Source organism: Amblyomma americanum, chromosome 6, assembly GCF_052857255.1.
Source record: "Amblyomma americanum isolate KBUSLIRL-KWMA chromosome 6, ASM5285725v1, whole genome shotgun sequence".
Lineage (NCBI taxonomy): Eukaryota > Metazoa > Arthropoda > Arachnida > Ixodida > Ixodidae > Amblyomma > Amblyomma americanum.
The window spans coordinates 4864265-4886219 of record NC_135502.1 but is presented as its reverse complement, the minus strand read 5'-3'; the positions used below and the strand labels follow the sequence as shown (position 1 = coordinate 4886219).

Genomic DNA, 21955 nt, shown 5'->3' with positions numbered 1-21955 from the left:
GAACGGGGGTCACCACTGCCACGAGACTTGCATTGTGGCACATATCTACCAATAATAGTGTTCCTTTTAGACAATTCCCATTTGGTACGACAATGTCGCAGCACTAACCAGTTCAGGTACGTTGAAGAAATGGGCACCTTGCTAGTCACCAGTGAAAAAGCCTTTCATTTCTTTTCCTGGGCAATGTCACAGCTTTCTGTCTACACTTAAAAGTGATGTCACCACTGAAATACCGTATTTACATGATTGTAAGTAGACTCCCCCATATCGCATGTCAACAAAGAAAAAAAAAAGCTTGGAGGATGCTTAAGCTTCACGTGATAGCGCGATGCTTAAGCTTAACGTGATAGCGTTATCTGGCTGCTGCTACTTTGATATCAGCAGCCACATGCAGGAAGTGGGTTGGTGCCAGTTCCCCGCTTATCAACAGCTGCCATCGGGAGTGGCACGCGGAGAGTGGGTGCCAGTTCTGCGCCTTGACAGAACAGCTGCTCAAGGCTAGCACCAAGAGGGATGCAGCAGAGCCCCGCAGCAAAAATGCAACCATGCTGTAGAATCCCTGATATTTCGTTTGTCTCACCTTCATATATGGTGCCATGCTTTTGGTTTCGATCGTAAGTCCCCCCTCTCCTCTTTCGGATTTTCAATTTAAAAAAAAAAAAATAGCTCGACTTACAATTGTGTAAATACGGTATACACCTTTTCCAAGACTACTGCAACGGCAAGCACAGAAGGCCACTATCATAGACATCGCAGCACAGTGCATGTCATCACCAACGCAGTCACAGGTAAAGATGAAATGTTCGCAGCTTTCTGACTTCTATTTAGTTGACAAGAAAAGTACCCTGCAAGGTAACTGCTCAAGTCGGGCAGTTTAAACATCCATACATACAAGCAAGGCGACTGACATTACAGGGGAGAGCAGCGCTTTTTTACTTCAAGCAGCAGCCCATTTTGCAGAATACTCTATATACAGTGGAGTCCCCTTAGTTCAAACTTCCAGTTTATTCTAACTGCCAACTTTGGTCACGTAACATTTATTCTATTGACAATGCTCTGCTTAACTCTAACTCCAATGTTGTGAACACGTTTGCAGTCCCCTTCGACTTCAAATGATCGACAGCTGACTGCATACTAAATGTCCACATTGCAAGGTACACCCCTTGTCAAAAGTACACCACCCAAGGGGTTTGCTTGCAAGGCCTGCTGTATGCCTCGTTATGCATCCTCAATGACCGTAGCCTCTCGAAAGAGGAATGGCTTCGCGTCCTCAATCCTCCCAAGGTATAGACTGCTACATGTGCTAGGGAGCCCCGCTAAACAGCTTAGAAGCAAACCCCTTGGGTTGTATACTTTTGACGGGGGCTGTACGTCCACCGTTCCTGCAGGAACTTTTTGCCTCTAAAACGAAGCACACCTGGTCACGTAACAAACACTTTTGAAAAGCCATCAGGTTATCAGCATTTATGAGAGCAAGGGAGAATCCTGCAGAAATGCTGGACGTACATGGCAACCAACACTCTTGGGAATGAAATTGTCCCAAAACACAAACACACACAAAAAGAGAAGGAGAGAAAAATGGCAAGCCACAAACCGATCCAAACCAAAGGATGCGCTGCACAAAAAGGAATGCAGGGAACAAGAGAAAGAAGGTGAGAGAGCGTCAGGCAAAGTTGAACTCTTTAAGGTTGTTCTGCATTATGGTGTCCTTGACAGCGCAGAACACCAGCCGAATGTTCTCCGTGTCTTACGCCCGCAAGGCATGCATTGAGGAGGAGGAAGAGAAAGGAAAGAGAAGAAAACAACAGGTCAGGCAGCACGCACATACACAGGCAGTAAATATGAAACAAGAGTCGCTTCACCCAAGAGAACAAAGGAAACGGAAGGAAAGACACTCGGGTGTGTATCAGAAAATGCACAGGTTGCAGTAAAAGGGCAAAAAGGAAGATGCACACCAGTGAGAAGGCAATGAGAGTACGCATCATAGACAACAGTCGACAGAAAGAGAGTGAATGGCCTAAAGGGCGGCCGCAGCAGCAGCGCAGGTAGTGCAAGCTAGGCCCAACAAAGCCAACAGCCACAAGTCAGAGGGCATGCACAAGACCCACTGCTCCAGAGCTTGTCTTCCAAACCTTGACAAGAACACGAAAGCACACCAAGAGAGCAAGGAGCACAGGGGAGAGGGCAAACGCAAAAGAGGGAAGACAGTGGCACCACACGCCACCATGCAGTACCGCAACCAGAGAGCACGCCAGCAGCACAGCGTGAGTTGGGAGGGGGCCCAGACCCACTGGAACAGGTTGCCGCGCTCTCCCCTACCTGTTGCACACGTGAAATGAGAATAGATGATTTTTTCACTGTCCGGGTTGAGGTCCACAAACATTTTAAGGATGAACTCCCTAGCGTGAATGGCGTCTTTCTTTGGTCCTACAAAAAGCAAATGAAGCGAGGCAAGGTTGACATGAGGATCAACAGGCTAAAACAAAAACAAAAAAAGGGTCCAAAAGAGAGCAAGAGGAGGGACGGGGCAGAAAGCCATTAATAAGTGTTGAACTCATATAGCAACAAAATTGACAAGCAACCACTACCTGTCACGCAAGCGATGACACACTTATTACTAGAAGCAACAGAAGTCATATATCTACTACATTAACTGAAACTACATTTTCGCCAACAGCAATCTTAACGATACGTCACAGCATCGTAATCACAATGAATTGTCACAGCACATTTCAAAAACCAACCCCAAAATGCTGACCTGAGCAATGTACTAAAAAAATTAAAAGAGGGAGGATGGCAACATAGCCAGAACAAAAAGAAATAAATAACGTTCTATTATTTCCAGTAGCCCTCTGGGTGCACAACAACACCCGTATACAAGATTTACACTTCTACTAAAAGTGAAAAAATAAAGAAAAAGAACACTAAATGAGAGCATACTATAGTTGGATAAAACTCTAGAATGAAGCAGCAAATGCCCTTCATTCCTCCAGCCAAAAGCAATGACTGGTTCTCATGGCATCATGGTTAATCTTCTTGCACCTAGAGGATTAAGCAAGGATTAACTAATTAAAGAGGCCTCGACATGCACTACCAACCAATCGTGCTCTTATGTTGATATACATATTTAAAAAAGAAGTAGGGCTCTATGAGCTAGAAATTGCAATTTGAAGCTATTGGCTCTAAGCACCTCCTCATGGCAGTGACGGGCATTTTGAAGCAGCTTCGATGGCATCACAGTCTGGCAGCGTTATCTGCTACAAAACTGAGTGTGCGCGCCTACTCGAGTCCGGCCGTGGCACATTATGGTGAAGTTGCTGAGACCGGGTAAAAGCTGCACAGAAAAGGGAAGGACACAATCTCGCCGAGTCTCAAGCTCGGCCGTTTTTAACAGCCTTTTTAAAACTGCCCTTTTTAAACTGCCTTTTTATGTCAATCCCGTTTGAATAAATCAGTTTGTTTGCCAAGAAGTTGGAATTGCTGCCCCAACCGGCAACGAAGATCGCTAATCCCTTCGTACTGCTAACCGCCGTGTATCGATCACCGGCCAGCCTGCCATCACCATCCACCACTCGCCAGCACAGCCCAAACCGGCCATCCCATCAAAAGGAGGGCAAGAAAGTTAAATGGGGTTTCCTTTGTCCCCCCAACTTCCCCCTTTCGCTACACCGCACCGCAAGCCTGAACAAAGAACAACTCACTCCCCTACGCTCATTACCTGCAGTTCAGATGTTCAGTAGCGAGCAAGCACGTGACTGTCAGTCTATGTCCTCACAAACCATGATTGTGCCAGTGCTGCCCGACTTCCACACAGTTCAGGATAACTTTTAAAAATTCAATTACAAGTTATTCGTTCCACCAAATGAGCTCATATTTTGTCCAGTTGTTCCGAGATGGATAGCGAACAGCATGCAATAAGCAACTTGAGTCTGAAAAATTGTGTCATGACCCCTTTAATTGCGACGCCACAACGATCAGTCAATGCAATTGGCTGGAATGCCTCCTTCGAAGGGCCAAGCATACGCAGGGCATGCCTATTCAGCTATCCACTGCTTTACATTTTTGGCACCACATCAGGGAGCAGTGGCGTGCGAGAAGGAAAACCACCTTCCCTGGTTCTATTGCGGAGCCCCTGGTGACCAATAAGGCCACGCCACAATGCCACTTGCTCAGCGCTGTCAACAGGCCGCTTTTCACCATCAGGCAGCCGATTACCACTTTCAAGCAAGTCAAGGCACTCGACACACACCCAGTAGCTCAGTTTTGTCCTGCTACCTCTGAAAGCAGGGCAGCATGCAAGGCTTGAACTGTGCAACACTGCTCACATTTCCACTAACACCTGCACTATGGAACTTCACCCCGCCGCCCCCTACACTCTTGTTCCTTGCACTGCAGGAAGCATGTTGCTCTTGGCAAGCCTGTAAATGCAACTATGCAACAGTACATGAAAGACATCTTTTGGACCCTTGATCCTTTTATTAACGCATAGCATCAGAACCCCCATGTTGGGAAAAAGTGTCTGTGAGCAGTGTTCTCTGGACCCTCCACCTGCCACAAGTGACAAAGTTGAAAGCGGGAAATCCTCCTCTCCACTCGTAGGGGAGAGGAGGGAAGGAATAAACCATCGGGTGGCTACTGTTGAGGGTGAGCTGAGAAAGATATCAGAGTGGCGCGCGCATTGGATGCCACATTTCTGCTGAAGTTGTTGTTTGCGAGCCTCCCTAGACAGTTTAACAGCCCTGTGCAGTGGTTTGAGTGGATTTAACGAAAGTGGGACATTCAACGAGTGGCATACAAAGTGTCCTGCAAGCCCAACAAACTGAACAGTAACGCCTTAAGAGGGCGCGTCCATGACAGACAGGAGATCCTGCTCTTGAGGGGAAGACAAGTACTGTATTTACACGACTGTAAGTCGACCTATTTTTTAAAATTTGAAAATCTGAAGTGGGGAGAGGGGGTTTGACTTAAAATCAAAACCAAAGCAGTGCACCATAAATAAAGGCCAGACAAACAAGATATCAGGCATGCTACAGCAGGGTTTGCATTTTTGCTGCGCGACTCCATCACATCGCTCTCGGTGCTGGCCTTGAGGAGCTGCTGCGTCAACGCGCAGAACCGGCATCCCCACCCCATGCGTGGCGGCCGATGGAGGCTGTCGATAAGCAGCAATCCGGCACCAACCCACTCCCCACGTGTGGCCGCAGATTGCGTCTGCTGATAAGCGGGGGCAGCCCGATAGCACATTCACATTCTACTCTTAATAGGCATCGTCCAAGTTCTTTTTTTTTGTTTGTTTACTCTCAACCGCGCACTCGGCGCTCAAGGAAGCGTCCATAGTTCATGGAAGGGCTGCTGTTCCAATCGCGGCGGCACCCTCACTCGGAACCGCAGCGGCGCCGGTGAGTGTCGGTAGCCAACGGAAGAGCTGACGCCGCTCACGCGGAGTTTCTCTTTGGCTCTGACGCATTTGACTACTGCCAGCCACGTTCCATAAGTTTTTAATGTGGTGCCTCGTCATGCGTCATTTGTGCTCTGGGTGCGGTAAGCGAACGGCGCTCGTTCACGCCTACATTCAAGATGGCTGTTATTCTTTATGCCGAAGAAACGAACTGCGCGTCGGCTGCAAGTTCGGCGTTCGCAACGGGTGGTACAGGTGTGGCAGCTGCAGCGAGGCAAAATTTTCAGCTGTTCCACGTGATGTCGTGATGTGCCTGTTTGCGAAGTGCGGGATTTCGCTGCACGGCGATGTTAGAACGACGAGCTGTGGGACCACAGCAACGATCACGACGGCAGCGCTAGTGAGGACGATGGTGCAAGTGCAGACGAGTAGTGCAGTGACTAGAACATTTTTGTTTTGGAATGTGCCCACGGGCGCTCCCGCGCACGACAGCCGATAGTGGCTGGCGATAAGCGAAGGCTACAGGATAGTGCTACCGCGTTCTATTATTAAAGTCCAAGCGTTTTTTTTTTTTTTTTCAGAAATGTGATGTGGGGGGGTCAACTTAGAATCGTGTAAATACGGTGGAAGCATGGAAATGTAAAGGAGTACAAAGACTAAGTGTGCGATAAAGGTGAATGAAAGGTGAATGTAAAGACGTGTGTGATGTGTTGTGTCATGCAAAGGGGAATGAAAGACTGAAGCCCTGAAAATGCCAAGTTTTTCCGGTGAATTGCCCATTGATTGCCTGCAATTTTTTTTTTTTGTGCTAGCTCTACTTTCCTTCATTACGGTTCAGCATCAACCCAACAAGTGTCTGGCGAATGACTTGATACATTTAAAGATTTATTTTCCCCTCAAATAGCCACAGCTAAGCATTCTTCGTTTTAGCAAAATTAACAAACTGCAGAACAATCTCTGGCTTGCTTGAACTCAACTAGGTTGATTTACCTAAAGAAAAGACAGATCATACTCCTTCTATGGTGTAAAAAGATCAATTACTGTGTGTCAAAGCAACAGAGTTGGAGCTACTGATTAACTTTGGTATGGGGTGCTTTAATGATTACTAAGATCTCAGTACATACAGCCCCAACAAAATGTGAACATCCATTCACCAAGAAATGTTGCTATTTTTTACTTCAACAATGGATGGGGTGATATGCATTCTTCACACATGATGGCACAATTTATTTCTTTTCAACAAGGACCGTGCACCTTGCCTACCTAGCAGCATAATCAAGAAACTAAGGCACATGGACACACACACATACCATAAAAAACAAGAGTAAGAAAGCAAACTCAGCCAAAAGAAATCTATGGAGGTTTGGGCAGATTCACAAGTTTGTGGCAGATGGCATACTAAATTCTCGCGAAAGAAGCAGGCTACCTCTATGCATAGTGACTATGACTTTGGTGGCTGTAAACTATCAAGCAATGCATCAATGAAATGACAACCAATCATCAAAATGTAAAAGTTTCTGGCAGTAACAGGTGGATAGTCAGGTAGTAGCGTGAGGCTTAAGAGGACCAATAAAAACCTTTGAGAAGTCAAATCCCTCAGAACTAATGTACAACATCACAACACCGGAAACAAGAAAAAACGAGCCAACAAACAAACACTAACTAAAAGGCTACCAGGTCTGCACTGTCTCTGTTCCCTCCCTCCCCATTAACTCAGCTGACTTTTCAGTAGTTTTGTCCTGAATCTCACACAAGAGTCAAATTACAACTGCAAGTGTTTGGCACTTAATCCCCAAACGCAGCCAGCAAATACACGCACTGCACTCAGTTTGTGTTGCTACTCTGCTGTCTCCTCCGCAAATAACAAGAATATATATATATTTTTTTTCTTTCACTGAACAAGGGGGAAAAAACCTCTGGAAACAACCATAACCTTCTGCTACTACAGACATATATTATATACATTACCATACATTATATGGTAGCTTATGTATTGGCAGCAAGTGCGAACAAAGTCCGAAAAATAAAGTAGTCAGCTTCGAAGCTTCCGAAATTTCAGGCGCTCTTATACATTGGCTCTATGGGCCATGTCGCAGTGCCACAAAAAATTCGAATAATCAAGCATGTCCACTAGACTCTGAAGCTTTGGAGTTTTTAATGGCACAGGAGCGATCAACATCATAATGCAGCACATTTAAGGTGCTAACTGCTTTAAAAACTAGAACTGGTGAACATACCGTAGATACCCGACTAAGGGCCCCTTTTATTTTGCGATTTCGGAAGATTGCGACCCTTACTTCCTAGCAGCATTATTCAGTGCAATTTTTCAATTGTATTCCCGAGAAACTACTTTATCGTAGCATCATCCCGGTCACTTAAGAAGCTTGCTTTTAACTTAAATTTCATTTTGCTTGATCAAACTTTCGATCTCCCTTGCAGTCTAAATTAACGAGGTTCCACTGTACACATTATATGGTAGCTTATGTATTGGCAGCGAGTGCAAACAAAGTCCGAAAAATACAGTAGTTAGCTTCGAAGCTTCAGAAATTTCAGGCGCTCTTATACATTGGCTCTATGGGCCATGTCGCAGTGCCACAAAAAATTCGAATAATCAAGCATGTTCGAAAAATCAGGGGTCTGAATTTTCGATCGGCAACTGTATAGCACAACATCCATACAAGTTTCCAAACCCAAAGCTCCTACAGCACAGTTAAGTACACTTCATCGGCGACTGTTTTATTGGACCAAGTTTACCACTTTGGCAACACAACCAAAAACACTGCAGCGCTTCTAGTAACAAAAACTCAAACCATTTGATCGGCCATGTGAAGGGAACGTTGTTTTTTTATCAAATGGTACAGTGGAAAGTACTCAAACTATCATAAAACGTGACGGATACTTCTGAAACAAACAACACTATGATAGTACAGTTAAACCTCAATGTAACTAACTTCCATGTAACGAACTCCTAAAAAAAACGAGCATTACAGTTTTCACTTCATGTCTGCACAACACATTGTGCTTTCAGCCTCAATATAATTAAGTAAATTCTGCTGCACTTTCAATGCAACGAAATTTCACTGCTGGCTAGAAATTAAAGAGGAAAAATTACACCGCAAGCTCAAGTGGCTGTGCAGCACGTGTACCGAAGCAAGCACAGGAGCGCATGCATGAAAATGAATGCAACCAGGCTGACAGATGCAGAGCGCATAGATTATTGAAGACGGAAATGTGCGATGATCACAGTCAATCGTAGTAGTGAGCACATGACCGCTGCGTCATCTGGGGTAGTGCGCCCGAAGCTGGCGAACATCGTGTCGAGAAAATCCACTAGAAGGCACTATGTGCACTCATGCTTGCAGTCAAGTAACGAGGCACAGGGTGAGCCTGAATTCATTTAATTGGATGCTGACTGAAAGACACTCATGAGGACACTTCTCGATTTTACCAACATGGAGAGAAAGAGGAAGGGAGGAAGGAAACGAGGAGCTGGCGCGGCGCACTTGCCGCTGGCCCTCCTTTCCGTTTCCCCGCACACGGGGCAGCGGCAAACGGATGATGACTAAAATGAAATGGATACATCACACAAGGGATGCTCGACATGACCGATGCGCCAAGGCAGTTCGCAAGCTCGGAAGGCAAGTAAGACACAGTGAAATCTCTATGGACATATGAAAGATGCCAACTTGACAGCAAAAGACACGCAAAAGTAGCGGACCTAATTCACTGAAAATTGCGGTTCTTCACGTGAATGGGCTGCACCATATTTTCTGCAGTTCTTTGCATGCTAGGAAACAAATTTTGATGTAGACATTTCAGTGTAACGAAGTGTGGATTTTACCGACTTCATTATGTAGAGGTTTAACTAACGCACATAAATCTACAGCACAGTGATAATACAGTCGAATCCCGCTTCAGTGAAATTCATGGGCCCACGAAAAATTGCGTTGAAGCGGAAGCTTCGTTGTTGCGGAATCGGGCCACAACTTTGACAGATTGGACCAGACAGTTCATGAACAATGTTTGACAAAAAATTAGTCAGTTTTGGTCTTCCGCCGTTCCAAAATCGGCTTCGTAGCGATTTTCTTAGCACTCCGAAAATCTAGAAATCATGTAATAAATGCACCCACTACATTTGCTATCAAAGCCAATTTTTTTTTTTACGAACGCGTTTTAAAAGCGCCGTTGCTTTCCTCGTGCGAGAACACATACTTAGACCGCGCTGCCTGGAGGCATTTCAACGTGGACTAAGCACGCATGCGCCCGAGTCAATGCGCAATGAGCAACGGTGACATGCACATTGAAATCGATCCTTTAGACGACTTGCCAGAAATGCAGTTGCTCCAATTCTTTGAAGACTGCTTACGTTTCGTGACGTGCAGTACGAGCATACCAGCAGAGCGACATTCTGTTGAGACATCCGCCATGAACCATCAACACTCTCAGTGGCTGTACTCGGTCAGTGCCGGAGTGCACCACACGAGAAAAATAAATAAAAACATCACGATGCTTGCTGGCGGCTCAAAAGCGAGACTAGAGTGGCCAAGCCGGCGTCAGGCTTCTTGCAACGACGTGACACCTACCGGCACGCCGGGCGACAGCGGATCGTTGCGCACCACTTGCTCGGTGTCGATAGGCCTAACGTGCTCCGCAAAGAAGCCTCGGAAAAAGCACTCTGGAACTAGCCACCGGTTATCATATAATGTTTAACATTTTCACCGATTTTCGTTGACATGATTGATTCAGACTGAAATGAACGCTGTAGAATTCATCCCCATTATGCCTTCGTCAGCGAAGCGAGAAAATAAGTCGAAAGCCACCTTGCACCAATGACCGCGGTTCGCAAGCGCGGAGTCCAGGCCGTCGGCAAAAGCATCAAAGGAAGTCATGCGCCGCATCGCATCTTTATGTATACATGACTGCACATTAATTCCGATTCTCCACGGAATGTCAGCTGCGCTACTGAAAGCGCAGACTGTCTTTGGCAGCCATGTTTGGTGAAACCTAAAACGAGATATGGGCACGTGTGGAAGCGCAAAAAAAAAAAAATGGCCGCTTACTCTGAAAAATTTCACTGAAGCGGAACCTTGCTCCGAAAAATGTTCTCTGCATTGCCTTGTATGGTATGCCGACGGGGAATCGGAAATACTTCAATGTGGTGAAAATTTTGCTGTAGCGGGGTTTGACTGTAAAGACAAGACAAGCAAAGGAAGCAAAACACAAGCATTTGTGTTTTGCGTCCTTTGCTTGTCTTGTCCTTGTTATAGCACTGCACTGTAATCTCAATAAGCACAACCAACTAGACAGCCAGTCAACATATTTTACTGAAATGTGGTGATGTGGTGGGCTACACAGGCAATGGTCAGGTTTCACCTCTAGATGTTGTGTTAGCTTGTTTTATGCTATTTGCCAAATTAAAATTATAAATCCTCATTTATTTGATATTACAATGCTCAATTCCTCTACCCACCATAATCTAATGACATGTTCTGGTCAGTTGCCAGTCCTCTAAGGAGTGTCCACATGCAAGTGTAAGAAGAAAATGGGCGAAGAAGTTATCCTAAGTGCAAAAAAAGAGAGAAAGAATCCAAGACTTTCGTAAAGGCTACTGCGCTCATTTTTTCACCAGAACTCTATCGAACACTCTTCTGATGCGCACGGGTGCTACAATGGGGATGTGGTAATGGACAGACACCATTTTGCATTTGAGACAAAAAAAGAACTAAAAGTGAGGACCCCAAGTACATATGTAAGGAATGCACCACACACTCTACACTGCAGTCTATTTTGCCTAATACAAGCAGGCTACTGCGGTGGCTTCCAGAAGGTGGCTGGCCACTCTTCTAAGTACTAAAGGCAAAAGCAGTGCATGGGAAAAGTTTGCACAGGACTTCCACCAAAGCCATTGTTTCGGAGTGCCGTTCGCCAAGCCTAACTGACCTGTGGCACAAGTGAAGTGGGAGTACACCATTCGATTTTTATCGGGATTCTGATCCAGATACAGCTTGAGAATATAGTTCCTTGCAGCCACATGGTCTTGCTTGGGACCTGTTGTAGCCACACCAGATTAATGTTGTTAACCGCTACATTCCATTCATTACACTTGGCTTGTGAACAACCAGAGCAGGATTCAAGTGTGGAAGGTAACGGGAATACGCGAGACAGCCTTTCCGCCAGAGTTCTATTGTTCCATTTCCTCGTAGATCTCCTTCAAATACACGGACGACACAGACCACAAAAAGGAAAACCAGCAGCCTGCTCCATGAAATGTGGGTCGAATGTGCCCTTGAGCTCACTTTAAACAGCTCCCAAACTGACAAAACAAAAAACCAATATTAGTAGCAGCAACCATAGCAAATTACAAAATCCAATTTAAATAAAAGCTGCCCTTGTCAATGAAAAGCGACCCTAACACAAAAGGAGAAGGGACCTTCAGTTTCCACCACATTTAAGCAAACATGCAGATGAAATCAAAAATACTTGTTAAGCCCTTGAAGGGCCATCGCTTGCCAAGACGCATAGGTTAGAAACCGAGCACTGCAGAGGTGTACCACATATAGCACCAGGAAAAAGAAATTAGTAATTCTCCTGCAAAAAATCATATTCTCTAAAAAAAAAGCTCATTCTGAAATAAACTGAAAAAAGTTAAATTTGAGGGAAACAAAAACCAACAAGCTCCAAACCTTTGTTCATAACTCAACTTGCTGGGCTGATAACCAGCACAAACAGTGAGAAGACACGTCTTTGCTGAAAGGGACTGAGGGGAGCCACTAGTCTTATAATGAAAATTTTCATTATTAGAGATATAATGAAATTAGGTGTGTACATGTATTTCTTCCTCCTGTTTTCAAAAACATAATTTGAGAACAGTTCAATTAGTGCCCACAGTACAAAAAATAACTGAAGCCTAATTAGGTAAATTCATAATGGTCTTTAGCACTTTCCTTCCATTTCTTTTGGTTCCGATTGAAATGGAGCTCTAGACAAAGGCCTGGCATAAGGAGATATGCAATTTATCGTGTTATTGGGGTAAATTGTCTTATAAAAATGTTTAATTATGCCAAAGCATCATAATTATGAAATATAATTAGGCAACATTATTGTTCAAAAAATTTGAATATTTAACTCAGCCATAAAAAAAAACACAGATCAACAGTTTAGTTTTTTTCTGAATTCCACAGCATAAGATTAACTGAAATTGCAGCATAAAATATGACAACACTTCTTTAAGGGTATCATCATGTTGGCAAAACACAAAGCGAAGAAAACTGCATTTTCAGTTTTGATACTGCAAAAAAGTCAGACTACAACAGATTTTATCAAGATGTACCCTATCTCTCCCTACAAAACAACATAAGTGTCTTATTCCATCCATGAAAACACTTTTTTATAATGTCGGATACGTAAAAAATGATGAAATGGTAAAAAAAAAAGACTAGTGGTTTAGCATTGCTTTGCATGAAATATTGTGCGAAAGCATGTCCTTTTGCCACATACCTCAAAGTGCAACTGAGGTATCCTCTTACACAGGGAGCCAGCTTTGCTTTCCTCAAAATCAACAGTCTAAACCTTCCACTGATTTTGAGAAGAGGAAAGGCACATAACTACCTCAATTTGTAGGTGGATGCCACCAGCTGCTCGCAGTGTGACTGAGCCGCACCCCCTGACCTAGCGACACTTGCTACTCAGAGGTGCACTCTGGCTCGAAGTGCTTTTGCGCCAAAATGATTGCTTGTGAAGTTATGGGCCGGCTTTTGCGATACAACGGGAGCGCAGGGCTAGGGTGTCAAAGCTCCAAAAGCAATTTTTAGAGCCCTGAACCATACCACTGGCAAAGAATCTATTGAGCATGCACCAAGAGTCTGCATCCTCAGGGCATCATCTGTGGAAGTCGCACATATGAGGATGGCTGCTATCGCCTTCATCAGGCTTGAAACACCACTGCTGCTGCTGCTCACAGCACTGCCATAGTAGTTTGTGATCTTGATCTCTACTTGTGTCAACTTGCCTCTTCCTCCAAGTGATTCACCTCGAGCCCTCTTGTAAGCAAGGTTCCACTGTGCAGTCTCCATTCGCATGAGGACATGGTTGATATAATCCTTTTCGTTACTTTTGATGAATCCACACACTTCTTCCTCTTACAAGGCATGAAAAGTCTGGCTGTCTCCATCACACAGGATCACTGTGCAGCGTAAACCATGCTTAGTTACAGGCTCTGAAACATGGTCATGCTGCCACCGGTAGACCAGCCGCAGAGGCACCTGCTTCTTCCCGCATGTTCCCTTTCTCGGTATGTCCACCACCGAAAGCCCCTGAAAAAGACTTGGCCTCGCTACGCCAACACAATCCAACGTCCCTGCTCCCAGCACACGAGAGCTATCAGCGTCAGAATCACACATGGTCAGTGCAGCCACCACTTCCAAACGGCCAAAGTTGCAGTCAAATGTTTCAATGGCCATCATGGGTCATCAGCCAGTCACTATAGCCTTCTTCTTGTGGCTGTGGTCCCAAGGCACATCCTAGAGAAATGTTTGAGTACACAACATGGTCAGCCACAAGGCCATTGTAAAATGCAGCCCACACTGATATGGGAGCTGCGACCTCAGGTCAGTCAATGAGGTTCCATCAATGATGTCAATATTCCCAGCACGGTTCAAAGGTCCTTATGATGGCCCTTGATTATAGAGGTCCTTGATGATGGCAGCTTAGCTACACTTTCAGTTGCTGTGTCCTCATAGCGTTGCACAGAAATTTTCAGGTGTCCCTGAAAGGCCATACGATGTGGCCCTCGGTGCAACAGGCTCATGCAAGCACAAAAGTCTGGAGATCTTGGCTACAGTCCGGATCGGGTCTTCTGTCTGGGTTAGTCATAGGTGTTGGACATGGGAAGTCCGGCAACGTCCCTGACCCAGTGGGCATGCAAGACCTCGGTAGTGGTCGCCAATTAATATCAGTGGCATGTGCACGGCATCATCAGACACTGGGCTCCCTTGATTTAGTGTGGCTGTTGGAGGAGGCGGACAAGCTGCAGTGGCACACGAAGCCTTCCCTTTAAAGGCGATTGCCTTCTTTGAGGACGTTCGGCACTGCGAACGACGTTGTCGCACGTTTGCAGCAGCCTCTCTGTGTGTGGAATGGTCTCGCACCAATTTTTCGGTACCACCTGGTCAGTCTTTAGATGTGGGCAGTCTTTCGAGGCAGAGTCGTGAGGGCCACGGCAGATGGCGCACTTTAATGCAGTCGCGCAGCAAATGCCGCTCCTGTGCGGCATCTCGGGCACACTATGGGAGTTGTTGCAGACGCCGCCCACTTGGGTGATCTTCGTGCACCTCCTGCACTGTAGCAGCCTAGATCGAAACGAGTGTATGAAGTACCCAACCTTCCAATTAATGGTATACAATCATCCTTGAAGGTCAACTTAATGCATTTCCCCTTCCGAGGCGCTGAACATGGATTAGCGAAATGTTGTTGGTCAACGCCTTGATTAAGATGGACAAATCAGCTTCACGGATGACGGTGTCAACGCTGTAAATTACACCTGCCATAGTGCCGCTGTCTTGGATAGCAGTCATATTTTCTAGTGCGCTCCGCTCCTTGACATCAATGGCAATGACATTTTTGTAAGTGTTTACTCTCACGTCTTTGATCCTTCCCGGTAAAAGGCTTTCCAGGTACATAGACGTGGCTTGCCTGGTTCAGGAAGTTCAGGTTGTCGGTTGGTTGCTGTGGCACAAACAAGACTGTATGGACCGGGGCACTGCGCGCCGCGATGACAGTTCACTGGCTTGATGAGGACGACTCTGTTTATCTGCTCAATCTGCACTTGGCTTTCTTGCTAACAACCTGTACGAACCCTTCGTCGGACGAGGCGTCAACGCTTGGCGCCAAGTACACCGTAGTGTCGTGGCTGCTGAGTCACTCAGGTGGTAGATGCGCTTTCTCTGGGTGGCCACTGCCACCCCACCAGATTCCAAAGGAGGCCCACCAGCCTCCACTTCGACCACAGCGACAAAAAGGGAGCGGCGCCTCCCTGGTTATGGCACAAAAACTAAAATCTGCAAAGTCGTGAAGGGAGCATTATACAGCATAGACCGCTTATAACATATACTGCGGGCATCGGGAAAATCCGCTTTATAAACGGTACTGCACTGTAACCAAAACGTAGTTTTTTCATGCATTTGCGTTTTCAGAATGGCCAGCCTAACTTTCAAAGTAGACCTGACAACGCACCAGACGCACAACACTGCAATCACAGGCAACAAAGACGTTTATTTGACCTTTTTGTCGAAGCGCCATAATGAATGAAAGAACATTATTTTAGTCTGGCGCTGCGACTGAACTGCGTTGCTAATGGGTTCATTTTCAAAAGAGTGAAGCATTTGCTCGCTGAGGTTTCTCTGAGCACAGGAGAGCCGCAGTCTGTTGCAACAGTCGAGCGCGTCTTTGCACGAAACTTCTGCACTTTCACTCATTTCGTCGGGTAGAAACTCATCGCGAGCGCGCACTGCTGCCACATGTCTCCATCTGTGGCGGCTACTTCACACACAACGCCGTCGGAGTCAGCGACAACGAGCTTATCTCGTGCCAGTCCTTGAAACGCTGAGTATAACCATTCAATAGGCTGAAACCATCACGGCCCAAAATGTTTACAAGGCACCTGGCCTTGGCTTGCAGTATCGAGCCACTCACAGGACCGCTCACGGCTAGGATCTGGCGAAACATTTCAAACAAAGCGGCGACATCGTACTCTTGACGCACATATCTGCTTCCTTGCAAGTGACGCAGAGTCTTCCTGCAGATGTCACAACTTGTCGCTGTTCTTCCAAATTACAAACACAGTAACGTCAGTGACACCGTACTTTTTGCCACTGTAAACTTTTCCAGACCGCTCTCGACGCACCTCACAATGCTCTGCTTGGTTTCGAGAGCTTGCTGTTTCCTGGCTTTTGGAGGAGCAGATGAAATCGGAACTAAAGACAACCAGGCTGATAGACTTGCTCACATTGTCAACTTATCGGTACACACGACACATCTCGTGGGCTCAGGCGTGAGAATATTGACAAGACGCTGCCGCACGCGCGCTTGGTACAAGCAGTGCTTGCAGCGTCATGCCGTGCCATCACATGCTTTGAAGTTTTGTCCAATCAGTGTGCCCAACGAAGGAGCATCGGTGAGAAAGGAAAAACGCCTGCTTTGCGACTTCTATTCTTTTTTATCCTCTACTGCCTTCAGCCTTACCTTGAAGCAAGTTGACAGCACTCCCCTGCCCTACCTGTTGCCCCCTTCTTGCGCAATCTGGCAAGCACGCTCCTCGCGCCCGATGGTACCTACTGGCCCGCGCCGATACGTGGGCCACCAGGCTTTCCAGACACCGAGCTATACGCGGTCTTCAGTTACGCGCTGCCGCGTATTGAGCGGTACGCCAATACATTCAAATCTATGAAGCGGTTGTCACAAAAAGCCGCATACAATGCAGTCCCGCTTTATAAGCGAGCGGTTACGTTATAAATGGTCCGAGCTGTAATACACAACTTCTTTGCTTTTGGTAGAAGGCATTTGCTCTGAAACTGCCTAAGGATGAATTCAAAGTAGTAATGAGACTCTTAGACCCCCCCAAAGGAGGTTGTTAAAAGGAAAGAAAAAAATGTTCGGCGTGTGTGCATGTGCGCACACATACACGTACACACACCATTTTGATAAGGACATTTTTGACGAAAAATCATTAAAATTTGGTAACAATTTCTTAACAAGTGCACTTATTGATTTTGTTCAGAAAATCGTCCTCCAATATCACACACCCAAGCACACATCCCCTCTTCCACACATATATGCAAGCACACAAACGAAACATAGCTAGCACTGTCCGTTGTAATTGTGCAATGCCGCAATATTACATTATGTTATTAAGCTGATGCATTACTATGCACCTTTAAAAATTAACAAGGTACAAGGCATTGCAGAAAACTGTAATATGCATCTTAGTGGCCTTTTAAATCATCTTTCTACGAGCACTTGTTAGCCACGTTTATTTGAGTTTGCCCTAAAAAAGCACCTTAAAAAGGCATTTCTGAGCTAATTGCATTTTTAAGTTAAGGACAACGCAGCGAGCTATGGAAAGAAAAATGATAGGAGTAACGTTAAGAGACCAGAAACGGGCAGAGTGGGTCAGGGAAGAAATACGGGTTAATTACATCCTGTTCGAAATCAAGAGGAAGAAATGGGCTTGACAATGCAATGCGAAGGCAAGATAACCGCTGGTCCTTAAGGGTTAAGGAGTGGATTCCGAGAGAAGGCAAGTGTAGCAGGGGGCGGCAGAATGCTAGGTGGGCGGATGATATTAAGAATTTAGCGGGGATACAGTGGACACAGCTGGCAAAGGACAGGGTTATTTGGAGATACATGGGAGAGGCCTTTGCCCTGCAGTGGGCGTAGTCATACTGATGATTTTTTTGTTGCTTCCATAGCCAATGGAGGACCATTTTTTGTTATCAAAGACAAGCGACTGTCCAAGAAAAGAACTAGCACTATGCTTGAAATCACAAAAAAAAAGAAATCTGTAAAAAATGTGAGGCTCAATAGAAAAACAATTCAATGTCATGTATGACATTACACTACACACCACTAAAACACTCCACTGGTCAAGTGCATTTGCTGACAGTAAGAAAAAGCCCAGAGAGAAACAGGTGATGCAAACAAGCAGGAGGACAACTTACCGTCATACTCTGGAAAATAGTCCACTAAATGAGAATACATAATTTTTTCTTCTAGTAAGTCCTTCTTGTTTAGAAATAGGATGACAGACGAGTTTTGGAACCAGGGATATGTGATGATGGTCTTGAACAAAGCCTTGCTCTCCTCCATTCGGTTCTGGAAGTGCAGGAAAAGAGTTACACATGTCCCCCTTTAAGAGCCGCTAGGGTAAGCTAGCTTTTTAACGACCTTGGGGCCAAATCGCGCGGCAAGCAAATGCAACGGAGGAGGTGGCCATGGAAATAGAAAGAAGACAATGCGGGTCATTGAGTGGAGTAGGAAAAACAAAGACAGGCAAACGGGCACAGAACTAGGCAGTTTGAAACACCAGGTACAGGTAAACCTCCATGTAACAAAATATTTCAGTTTTCACAGATTCACATGCCTAAAACACGATCTTCAATACAACAAAGTAGATTTTGCCGCACTTTCAATGTTACGAAATTTCATTGCTGGCTGGAAACGGACCAGAGAAAATATTATCGCGCCGCACGAGTGGCTGAGCGCAGCGTGCTATGGGCCCCATCCAGTTTTCACATACACAGTGCACAGGCAGATGCAAATACGGCGACGATTACAGTGGCCAGCGCGCAGATGGCCACGCCGTCTGAGAAGTACACGTGTAGAGTAATAAACGCTAAGAGTGGACACTCGGGCACCTTCGTGACCGAGCTCAGCATTCCACGCCTCCACCAGATGGCGTTGCATATACAGTAGAATCTTTTCATTGACGCAGTGTATAGAGATTGCTGAAAAGGAACACAGGCCCCTATGGCTAGCATTTCTGGATATTAGGGGAGCCTATGACAACGTTATTCAGGAGTATTTGTGGAACATACTGGGCACATTGGATGTCGAAGGAGGAGTAATTATCTTTTAAAAGATATATATAAAGGTAACAGAGTGCTCATAAAATGGGAAAAAAATGTATCAGGGCCTGTAGAGATACAGCGGGGGCTTAGGCAATGATGTCCTCTGTCCCCTTTTGTTCATGTTGTACCTGCAAGGGTTGGAGACCAAATTAGAGGAGAGCGGACTAGGCTTCAACCTTTCTTTTTTCAAGCAAGGGGAATGGATTAAACAGTCATTACCGGGACTAATATACGCGGATGATATAGTGCTAATGGCTGACAACAAGGAAGACTTGCAGAAGTTGTTAGACATATGCAGTACAGAGGAAGATAGATTAGGCTTCAAGTATAGTAAGGAAAAATCTGCAGTCATGACCTTTAATGAAGAGGGCGGCGAGCATAGAATACAGGAGTCCGTGCTAAAAGTAGTGAATGAGTACAAGTATCTTGGGGTGTGGATAAATAACAGTGCTGAGTATCTGACAGAGCATGAAAAATATGTAATGAATAAAGCTAGTAGGAATGCAGCTGTCATGAAAAATATGGCACTGTGGAATTACAATAGGTACGAAGTGGTTAGAGGGATCTGGAAAGGGGTGATGGTCCCTAGCCTGACCTTCGGTAATGCGGTCCTGTGCATGAGACCAGATGTTCAAGCAAGGTTAGAAATTAAACAACGGGGAGTAGGGAGGTTAGCTTTGGAAGCACATGGCAATACACCAAATCAGGGGTTACAGGGCGATATGGGATGGGCGTCGTTCGAGAGCAGAGAAGCTAGCAGTAAGATAGCATTTGAGGAACGATTGAGAAAAACAGGGGAAAAGCAGTGGGCTAGGAAAGTTTTCAGATACCTGTATATAAAGAATGTTCATACGAAATGCAGAAAGCGAACTAGAAAATTGACAAGCAAATATCTGGACAGCAGTAAAGGGGCAAATCAGCAATTATCGATTAAGAAAAAGGTTAAAGAAACAGAGAGAGCTTTGTGGAAAACAGGGATGCTGACGAAATCGGCACTGGGAACATACCGGGCCTTTAAACAGGGAATTGCCAAAGAAAATATCTATGATAATTGTAGGGGAAGCTCTTTGTTGTTTGAGGCCAGGACTGGAGTTTTGCGGACTAAGACATAAAGAGTCAGGTACCACGAGATAGACACGTTGTGCATTGTGTGCGGAGAGGAGGAGGAAACGGCTGAACACCTGATACTTTTCTGTAAAGGGCTTCACCCCACAGTGGAAAGCAGCGGGGATGATTTACCCAAGGCATTGGGGTTTAAGGATAGTGAAGGGAAAGTAGATTTTAAGCGGGTAGAAGTAACCAAGCGAAGGTTATACAATTGGTGGCTAAAAGCAAGACAGGAGTAAAATTTCACAAGACATGGCTAGGTGGCTTGAGCCACCGCCCGATTTAAGGGGGGACGTGGCATTCGGGATCAACTTTCTTATTTCTTCATGGATTCTGATAAAAATTGGCAGGGTTACTGGTAATGTGTCTGTGATATCACCATAAAAATTTCAAACTGATATCTCAACAACTTTTTTATTTAAAAAATTTTCCTCCTTTTCATCTTGTACCAGGCTTGAGCGACTTACAAAATAAGATAGAAGACTTCTTCAAAGTGTGTTGCATTCCAAAATGAATGGATGAGGTCGTGACATTCTTAGATTTTTTATTTACAATGTAAAAGTTTTTAGTTTTAATATTTTATGAGCAGATATTACAATGGTCACCTAAACAGTGAACAACTAGTCGAATCAGTAAGTCAGCAAACGGGATGCCGGAAAACCAAGAATGTCATGACCTGAAACATTTCTCAAGGAATGCAGCGAAAAAAACCGTATCAAAATAGCCACAGCGGTCGCGAAGAAATCAGCGGAACAATCAGAGCAAATGACAAAAAAAAAACAGTTTAGAGAAAATGGCTTCCGAAGTTGCACCTTGTATTTCACTTATCAAAAGGCACCGGGGTTGTAGACTTTTGTGTCCTTTTTAACACGGGGTTTCTTGGATGCCTTGCCTCGAGATTGAAGTGCTTTCGCTGCCTTTCTTTTCCGCAAGGCGTCCTTTTCCGCTGCTCTGTGAAGAGCATGTTGGCCAGTTTTACAGCCCAAGTGTCGAACAGTACTCTGTGTAAGCACGGCGGGTCCCTACATTGAACTTGCAAACCGCTTCGTTGAGAGCTGTCTCTGTTGCAGTCAAAGATGCGTTTTTATCTTTTGGCAGCAGCGACCAAATTACTGAATGAAGGCTTTCAGCCGCATTCTGGGTTTTTTTCCCCAGACAACGGCTGAGAAGCTGAACCGAAAGTCCTGGCTGAGAGCACTGCTGGCACTTCGCATTCTCATCCGTTTGTTCTGTAGTAGCAAGCGCCTCGCTGTCACCCGTCAGTTCCTTTTTCCGCGCAGTCGCGGGCACGGCACTCAGCTTTGCTTGCACTTTTGCGGCGGCTTCCTGCGATGCTTCTGGTGACAAAAAACGTGGCTTCAGGTGCGCCTGAATGGTGCGCCTGGTGCTCGTGGACGGCGTGGCGTCGTCGCGTGAAGTGCCAAGATGACACGCGACATGCACGGTGCCTTCATCACTTGATGTTTCCGACACAAAACGCGGTTCCAGGTGCGCCTGAATGGTGCGCCCGGTGCTCGTGGACGGTGTGGCGTCGTCGCGTGAAGTGCCAAGAGGACCCGCGACATGCGCAGTGCCTTCATCACTTGATGTTACCGACACAAAACGCGGCTCCAGGTGCGCCTGAATGGTGCGCCCGGTGCTCGTGGACGGTGTGGCGTCGTCGCGTGAAGTGCCAAGAGGACCCGCGACATGCGCAGTGCCTTCATCACTTGATGTTTCCGACACAAAACGCGGTTCCAAGTGCGCCTGAATGGTGCGCCCGGTGCTCGTGGACGGTGTGGCGTCGTCGCGTGAAGTGCCAAGAGGACCCGCGACATGCGCGGTGCCT

The 21955-nt window shown here is 45.8% G+C and overlaps 1 protein-coding gene across 5 annotated transcripts in view; it reads right to left on the bottom strand.

Annotated features, from left to right (window-relative positions):
* Galphaq (G protein alpha q subunit) overlaps positions 1 to 21955 on the bottom strand; it is a 76559-nt gene that overhangs the window by 12795 nt on the left and 41809 nt on the right. For 2 of the 5 annotated variants that reach the window (XM_077668349.1, XM_077668347.1), the window contains 3 exons: positions 18112 to 18265; positions 11339 to 11446; positions 2320 to 2427 (listed from right to left, as the gene is read on the bottom strand). In XM_077668349.1, the coding sequence (XP_077524475.1) occupies positions 2320 to 2427; positions 11339 to 11446; positions 18112 to 18265 (370 nt within the window). The remainder of the gene's footprint in view (positions 1 to 2319; positions 2428 to 11338; positions 11447 to 18111; positions 18266 to 21955) is intronic. The other 3 variants (XM_077668351.1, XM_077668350.1, XM_077668352.1) reach the window with 2 other exon arrangements.